This window comes from Thunnus albacares, chromosome 14, assembly GCF_914725855.1.
Source record: "Thunnus albacares chromosome 14, fThuAlb1.1, whole genome shotgun sequence".
Lineage (NCBI taxonomy): Eukaryota > Metazoa > Chordata > Actinopteri > Scombriformes > Scombridae > Thunnus > Thunnus albacares.
Genome location: NC_058119.1, coordinates 18,994,022 through 19,003,119, shown reverse-complemented (window position 1 = coordinate 19,003,119; position 9,098 = coordinate 18,994,022). Strand labels below are relative to the sequence as shown.

At 44.8% G+C, this 9,098-nt stretch overlaps 1 protein-coding gene across 1 annotated transcript; it reads left to right on the top strand.

Annotated features, from left to right (window-relative positions):
* Positions 1-197: 197 nt before the first annotated feature.
* On the top strand, positions 198-8,764 carry LOC122997061 (Krueppel-like factor 5). The gene is made up of 4 exons (XM_044372995.1): positions 198-663; positions 1,725-2,847; positions 4,470-4,529; positions 7,249-8,764. Exons 1-4 carry the CDS (start codon positions 214-216, stop codon positions 7,425-7,427), a joined length of 1,812 nt encoding a protein of 603 aa, XP_044228930.1. The 5' UTR covers positions 198-213; the 3' UTR covers positions 7,428-8,764.
* The last annotated feature ends 334 nt before the right edge of the window (positions 8,765-9,098 follow it).

The window sequence follows — 9,098 nt, the reverse complement described above, 5'->3', positions numbered from 1 at the left end:
ATAAAAGGTTGGTTTAGTTGCTTGAGTTTAACCTTGACTATCTTTATTTATGTGTGTGTGTGTGTGTGTGTGTGTGTGTTTCCATGCGGTGTGTGTGTGTCGGCCTGTGTGTAGCTACACATTTACAACGCTGTTAATGTATTTAGATGGAGCGTAGGGCGGTGGCCAGTGAATGAATGATCAAAGGCTTTTTAAAGGTTTGGTGGGCGGTGCATGTGCTGTATTTACACTGGGCCGCTCCGCCCTACAGCAGGAGATAGAAAACTGTTTGTGGGCCGGTGGGGAGATGAAACAAGTGGAAGGAGATGTAGCAGACAGGCACGCATTAACAAGTCCTCCAGCACACGCACCACAACACCTCTTTCGGGCTCCGCTCTCTCTTCCCGGTACGCTTGTAGCATCCCTATCTTTTTCTTTTTTTTTTTTTTTTTCTTTTTTTTTTTTTTGCGTAACAGGACGAGCGATCATCCGCGGCGCTGCATCGGAGCTTTCATGGCCGCGACTCTCACGATGAGCAGCGGCGGCGGCGGGCAGGAGGATCCCTTCTATCCGCTGCAGAAGGCGCCTCTGCCCGCTGGTTTCCCTCTGGAGGAGTCGGCGTTGTTCGGCTTGGACTGCAAGATCACAGAAACAGACAAGGCTGGACAAAATGACTACACACAGGTAACTCGATGAGATAATTAAACTGACTTTACACATTATAGTGATGGAAACAGCCTGTATTTCATTGAATGGGCGTGGCAGACTGGTTGTAGAGTCAGGCTGTTTTTTTTTTTTTCTTGCTGGCCTCCCAAAATTTCAATCGGTCTAGCTGCGTGATGTTAAACCGGTTTGTTTTGCGCTATTTGCGGTAATAAGCGAGCAGGCTGCGACGTGAAGCCGAGCAGCTCCGCCTGCATTCACCGCATGTTTTCTGTGGAGCCAGTTGGTCAGCAGTTGTTGGTTCTCTCACCATCATACCACGCTGACAACAACTGACTCCAGGCTCGGGACAGAAAGGTCCCGGTAACTCTGTCCCCCCTAGTAAGTTTAGCAGGAAACTTGTGCAGGAGAGGAGAGAGGTCTTTATAACAGCTGGTAGGATCAGGAGCCTAGAAATAGCAGCCCATCCCCAGACTGCTGCTGCTGTTGCTGCTGCTGCTGCTGCTGCTGCGGACAGGGAGGCATGGGTGTTTCCCCATTCCCTTTCATGTTGCTGTTTCATCCTCTGCTGCAGGGCTTCAGCAACTTTTTATACCAGTTTGATCCGTCAGATTCACAGAAATTAGCACAATATGAAACGAGGAATTGTTTGACTTAACTGTCACCTGTGATGATGCCAGTTTGATCTGTGTATCTTCATAGGTGCGGATCTGAAAATGTCCTCATATCTTATACAGTGTGAGAGGTGTTATATTATTATTATTATTATTATTATTATTATTATTATTACCACCAGAGCATTTCCTGCTCCTCAACTGTTGGCCTTACAGCTGGTAGGTTTCTGAGTTCAGCCTTGCAGGCAGAGAGGGAATGTGGCAGCCGCCTATTGATGACTACTTGATAAATGTTTTAGTGGTGACTGGCCCATCAAACCGTTGTCTTCTCAAAATAGTGCTCCAGAATAGTTTCATGAGAAGCACTTGCTGAAGTTGTAACTGGGTACGTCTCATTTAACCAAAGTTAACTTTAGGATAATAACATATTTCTTTTCTTTTCTGTGTGTTTTGTCTTTTTATGAACAGGCAAAGTGTGAGATGGACCGGTATCTCTCCCCTCAGCCTCTTCCCCTTCCACCTGCTGCGGACAGCCAACAGAAGTCCCACAGAGAGTCTGCGGTGGATCAGTTCTTTACTGACGACCACACCGGGGCTCCTTACACCCTCAACATGAATCTTTACCTCCCCGACGTCGCCTACCTGAGGATGGGCTTGTGTCAGCAGGCGCGGCCCCCTCAGCACCAGAACCACACAGGTCTCATCCAAGTCAAGACAGAACCTGCCGCACCATGTTTCTCCCCTAACCTCCAGCAGCACTGCCCCAACACTACACCCACGAGTAGCTGTGGCACCTCCGGGCATGCCTGTGGCGGTATTGCCATGGAAACCTCAACCATAAACATGACGTTAGCAGGGTTACCGGACTTCACCAGTGTTTTCAACCAGTCGGGAGGCGGTCGAGATTCATTGCCAGAAGTCTTTGTCAAACAGGAAATGTCATCACAGTTCGAGCAGCATGGTCTACACCACCATGACAACAGCGGCTCACTGTTTCAGCTCCTAAACTCCGGCTTGGACCATCACCATGGCAATGGTATGGACGCCCAGCATCAGCATCATCACCATCATCATCAGCAACAGCAGATACAGCACACTTCCACTTCCACAATCCACACACCCTTCCACGATTTGCCAGTAGACTCGTCTGCGTCTCAGCAAGATCAGACTGCTAAGCCTGTGTACTGTGGTCTGGGTGGTGGGGCGTACACACATCCTCACGCTCAGTCACACCCACACTTCCTCCCGCAGCCCTACCTGCCGCCCTCTCCGCCAAGCTCGCAGCCCGGCAGCCCTGACAGGCAGAAGGAGCTGCTCCAAACCATGTCTCCTCCTCCCTCGTACGCAGCCACCATCGCCTCCAAGCTAGCAGGCAGCACCCCTGGACTCGGCCCCGGCCCTGTATCAGGCAGCTTAGCCCTTCCCCACACTTCAGGTCCCACGCCGCTCCAAGGCCAAGCCACAGGCCTTCCCCAAGCCCCGGCAACAACCCCAGCCCCAACCCCATCTCAGACCACAGTGCCTGCCCGCTACAACCGGAGGAACAACCCAGACCTGGAGAAACGACGGATCCACCACTGTGATTATCCAGGTTAGGACACACACACATACACACAAAAAGAAAAAACACATCTGTGCTGTATGCGCTTGCTGACACTTGTCACTGTTGTGTGAGTGAGTGAGTGTGTTTATTTTTACCCTGAGCTGCGGTCAGGTGAATATCTGGTCACTCACAAAGGGTCAGCTTTAAGAAAACCATCTTTATTTTCAGACACCCGTGCATTTTTTTGAAATTATATGTTATGTTTTGAATGACTTTCCCAGGCCTATGAGTCATAATGTGTACTAGAGGCAGAGCAGAGAACAAGCCTTTCAATTAACTGTCTGGTTTGAAAGCTACCGTGCATTTATTATCACACCTCAAATGGCTTCGACACTTTCAGCCGTGAGCTCTCACAGATTGTTGTGGCTCTAAAGTCATCACTGGTATGATTGTGGAATGAACCTGTGTGTGTGTGTGTGTGTGTGTGTGTGTGGGGGGGGGAGGTGGGGCGTGGGGGAGGGTGTTAGACAGGCCTGTGTGTCAGTTTAAGCTTAAATAGTTATTAGATGCATGACTGTGAACTTCTGGGATGACTGGAAAAAAGAAAAACAGCTTGTTCTTGTGAAGTCATTTGACACTTTCCCACCCATATTTGCATACAGACACACTTGGCCTTGCAACATTTTCACATCAAGGACCCCTAAACTGACACAAATTAGACCACAGACCCCCAGATTCTTGCTTTTAGATGTTTCATTACAGAAAGAGTGTGGAACGCATGACCAAAATAGTCACATATTGTGTCGTTTTGTTACTTATGGATGGAATTATAGTGAAAATAAATGATTACCCTTTTTGCTGGGGACCCCCTGCAACCCCCTCAAGGACTCCTGGGGACCCTACTTTGGATTAGAGCTATTATTTTTTTAAACTAGCACACACACACATACACACATACACTGTAACTATACGATGTGCAGCTACTTGTGGGACACGTAATGTCAACTAGCCTGTGGCAGCGTGTAAAATAGGCTTAAGCGGAGCCTCCTGCAGCATGTTAGCACACGTCCAACTTCTTTAAAGTCAGATGAAGCAGATCCATCATATCCACGCAACGATGCATCTACACTTTTACCTAAGTGTGTATTAGTCACACATTGCTGCAGCTGCTCACTCAATCTTTGCAACTCATGAAATTTAGCTCCCCTTTTTTTTTTTAAGTCATGACACATCTGAGGAATATCCCCGTAAATCATTCCTCGTGACCTTTTTGACATTGTAATCTAAATATCGGTACAACATCATTGCAAAAAAAGTTTTTGTTATTCTAAACTTAAAATGTGTCAGAAAGCAGTACTCTGTGCTATTATTGGTATGCGGTTAAATGAATTTCTTTGGAAATACTGCAAGTTTAACTCCAAATATGACTGTTTTTAACACTCACATGCATTTTTTTTTTGATAAGCTGAGTGTGCTGGACCAGTTTTTTGTGTTTCTTCAAAACCAACATTTACCATATCCCATTCCAAACAGCCTCTGTTCTTCATTAGTTCAAAATTTCTAGCATACCACGGCTCATTTTAGTGGGTAAAATGCATATCTTGCACATGTGAATTATTTGGATTTGGATGAAGCCCTCTGTTTGTGTTTATCTCCCTGTCTGTCGTCAGGCTGCAAGAAGGTCTACACCAAGTCATCTCATCTGAAAGCCCACCTCAGGACTCACACGGGTAAGACATTCCTCTAATTAATGCCCGCTTTTTTAACCCCTCGAAAAAAAAAAAAAAAAAAAAATGACGCCACTGCCCACACGACTCATATTTCGGTATCTGCGCTGGCACCATGTTGCTAGGCAGAGTGTTGTGTTCTTGGCATGTGTGTGTAAATGTATCCTACCCCATTCCCATCCTCTGCCCAATATACTATTCCATCAAAACAGGTGGAAGTGACACACTTCTGCCAGGGGATGACTCTCGGGCTATGTGGTCAGCGCTAGACGTGTGGTGCCATCTCACTCGGGACCCCAGTGCCTGTTCAGACATCGACGTTCAAATGCTTTCGAGCGCTTTTTTCTGAGACTAGTTTGCCACTATAAACAAAAATCCGTCTGTGCGGATATAAAAATATCTCATTGTTCCTCGTATCTACACGTCATTCATCGCCGTGTGCACTTCACGGCCCATTTTTCTCTCTCTCTCTTTCCTTCTTTCTTTCTGTCTGTCTCTTTCTTTCACATTTACATTTGAACTATTAGTACTGGATGAGCAAAATCAACAAACAAGCGCTTAGGTGTTGGGCCCCACCTCGCTCCAGCTAACTAAACAAAGCTTCTGTTGATATCTACACATTCCTCACTCATCTGGATACACACACGCACACACACACACTCACACACACACACATACACACATACACACACAATCAAAACTCAGTTTGTGATCCAGAAACTGTTATGAACCAGTTATGAATCTGAACTGCTTGTTCAGAACAGCGTTGTGGGTGTGCGTGCCTCACATTTCGGTATTGGGAACATGACACGACAATTAGACATGGCGTCATTCATGCTGCAGGCTGATTGCAGTTATTACAGACCACAAGATGAAAACACGACACATTAAGAGCGATGTAGCAGCAGCTTCCATATCCTCTCCGCTTTTATCAGTCTCACTTAGTTATTTTCTCACGTTTTTTCTTTTTTTTTTCATTCATCTCATCATCTCCCCCTCTGCTTTTGTGCCATCCTCCTTCCACCTAACCCCCCTCATCTCCCCCCACCACCCTTCTGCCTCTATTTCTATCTTTGTCTGTTACTCATTCTACTTCTCTTATTCAGCCGCTTGAATGCACACTTACGCGCTCACTCACTCACTCACTCACACACACAGACACACACACACACACACACACACACACGTCTGCACATACCTGTCAGTAATCTGTATGAGATGATTCCTAATGCGTTTGGGTCCCCATGGGAGTTTCCACCCTAATCCCCATCAACATCCATTACCCTGATTGTTTGTGTGTGTGTGTGTGTGTGTGTGTGTGTGTGTGTGTGTGTGTGTGTGTGTGTGTGTGTGTGTGTGTGTGTGTGTGTGTGTGTGTGCACGGGTGCATGTGTTTGCGAGTGCATTGTGAGAACTGAACACTCCTCCCAGTTTTACTCTTTTTCTCTCAACCTCTTTTCATCGTCTTTCCTCATTGTGTTCATTTTCAGGTGTGTGTGTGTGTGTGTGTGTTAAGTTTGGTTACTTTGTGGTTGATTTTATAATAGGTTTACTGTTGTTTTTAGCGCTGCTGCAGAGCTGGCTTTGCTTGTTTAAAGGGCAAGTTCTCCCAAATTACAAAAAAAACAAAACAAAACATGTTTTTCTTACTTACCTCCAGTAGTGTCTAGCATGCATGATAGTTTTGCTTTTGTGTAAATAGAAGTGAACGGGATTATGTTTATGAAACTCAAAATATAAATAATAGATTTTTTCTTTAAAGAATGAGAAGAAGGACAGAAACCATCTAACCTGACAGCACAGTTTCCACCAGAGACACCTATTGTCTCTATTGTCACACGGGATCTATCTTGTGTGACACACATTTAAGGCAATCTTTGATCAACATAAACACAAGGTTATGTCACCTGATCTTAAAATGTAAATAACAATTGGACAAAAAATGTAACATCCAGCAAAACAAGAATCAAGTTCCATCCTAATTGGCCGTATTTCTGAAGCATCCATTGTTACCAAACTAGAGCTGCAACGATTGAAAAAAAATGCTAATAAAGAACATTTTAATCAATGAATCAAGAAAATAATCAACAGGTTAAGTGATAATGAAGACAATCTTTAGTTTCAGCCCTATGAAGAAGATGAAGAGATGGCAGTATGCATTAGCCTTCTGTAAAGTCTTGTCTCTGGGATGTAATACACCGGGGCAAAATGAGGCCCTCGAGGACCAGGAAGGGAGCTGAAGGAGACGAGCCGCGCTAGTTTTCACAGAGTGCTCGAGGCTCCAGCCGAAGATTCATAGAATGACAGAGTGACAGAGAAATGCACCACATTCATCATCAGAAAGAGGCAAAAGGCAGACAATACTCGCCAGTCGTTCATGGGAAACTGTGCAGAGTTAGCGTTTGAGAGCTTGATGAATGCCTGTGACAGCGCAGTGACTGTATGTGTTGTCAGACACCTGTGCTAGTCAGTAAAGCCTGTTTTCCCAGTTCCTCCACCCAACTGCATGAATCATTGTAACTCAGGGAATCAGCGTTTGTTTTGATGATAATCAGTGCCCTCATACTAAATCACATATTCACACATACCTACTCTGTGATAAAGAAAATAGGTGTCAAGTGGTCAAGCAAGAATTCCAGCTCAGTGTTACTGTTGGTTGCATTTTTCAGAGAGCAGTCGCACTCATTCAGATTTTCTCTTCTCTCTCTCTCCCCTCCTGCAGGTGAGAAGCCGTATAGGTGCACATGGGACAGCTGCGACTGGCGTTTCGCCCGCTCGGACGAGCTGACGCGTCACTACCGGAAGCACACGGGCGCCAAACCCTTCCAGTGCGCCGTCTGCTCACGCTCCTTTTCCCGATCCGACCACCTCGCCCTGCACATGAAGAGACACCAGAACTAGCAGCAGCCACACGGACGCAAACATACACACATGCACACACACACACACACACACTACAAACACACACAAGCTATCTTGCTCAACTATCTCAACGACACACATAAAGCACTCACTCCATCTCCCGCAATGTTACGAGCCGCCCGATGCAGAGAGGCGGCTCCCACTGACACCACGGCTCCTCCCGGTGCTGCTATCACGTGCTCAGATGGTACAATAGCCTAACAAACGTGTTGCTCTTAAGCCAGAGTGGAACAATTTGGAGGTTGTAAAGTAGAAACATAAAGGCCAGATGAAGCTCCTGGTCCTTAAACCTCCAGATATACTCGGTATAGACTTGCTTTCTTTGAGAAAAAACAAAGAAGAAAAATAACAAAAAGAAAACGGTAGCTCCAAAAATGTGTTTCTAGTCCGTTTGGACTCTTTTGTGTGACTGGAATGAAAGCACTTACCACTCAAAACTTGTACATCTTTTTGTCTCTGTTCTAACAGAACTGGCTTCATTATTATTATTATTATTTTTATAAAGGAGAAGCTTTTGTTTGCAAAACTAGTCAAGCCAAATCTTTGTTTACTCCTTGGTTTGTTAGTTTGTTTATATAACTGGAATATCCAGATATGAGGTTTTTTTTTTTGTTTTTTTTTTTTACCAAATCCTTTGGTTTGCACTAGAATTGGTAATCTCGTCTGAGCCTCTTTGGCCCAATGCATCTTATTCACCACTGGAACGATTGTTATCACTACTGGACTGAATTTCTGTGAACACCACACAAATCATTGCTGTTCAGATATTAAAAATTGAAGGCATTTATACTCTGGAGAGAGGGGAGATAGTGCAGGAAAAAAAAAAGGGAGGGAAGGAAGGAGGGGTGGAGATAGAGAGATAGAAAGATTTTTGATTTTAGAGAGAGGAGGACGACTGAGAAACAGAGGTGGACGGTTGCTAAAGAGCAGCAATTAGGTGATTAATTATTCAGTTTGTCTTTCAGTGGATTTCCAACTAGAGAAACGTAAGCAGAAGCTTTAGATGTATGTTAGATATAAAACAGAAATGACTGCATTTAATGCAGGTTAAGCGTCTTCAAACTACAATTTCTGTGCATCTGTCTCATCCAGTTTTCTTTCAAATTTTGAACCATGCATCATCTCCATCACCAACACCTTATTAAGTGCCTCCTTCTCTGGTTTATGTGACAGTCCTTTAAACACACATGGTGCTGTTTTTATGTTTGAATCTATTTAATCTCTTGATTCTTGTAAATGACAAGGTTACCCATCATCCATTGTAACAGCTCTGCTCAGGCCACTTCGCGGACATCCTGACATCATCTTTTTTTTTTTTTTAAATGAAACTGACAGTCCGTCTTTTTTTTTTTTTTTTTTTTTCCCAGGTCTCTGAGGGTTTTCACTCTCTTGACTCTGTACACAACTAACTCGCAACCGGGCTCTATCAGTCAATCGAACGTGGACAAAATGTTTTGTTGATACACGCCCGAAATGTCCATTTTGATCGTGTGATTCAGCCTGCACCTATAACTGTATTTGTTCATTCACTGCAGGTAGCATAAAGATAATATAGCACTGTAATGTATCATGGTAAATCTGACTATTTATTTGATTGTGTAGAAGTGTGGCGGGGGAGGGAGGGGGAGGGGGGAGGGTCGTATCAGATCA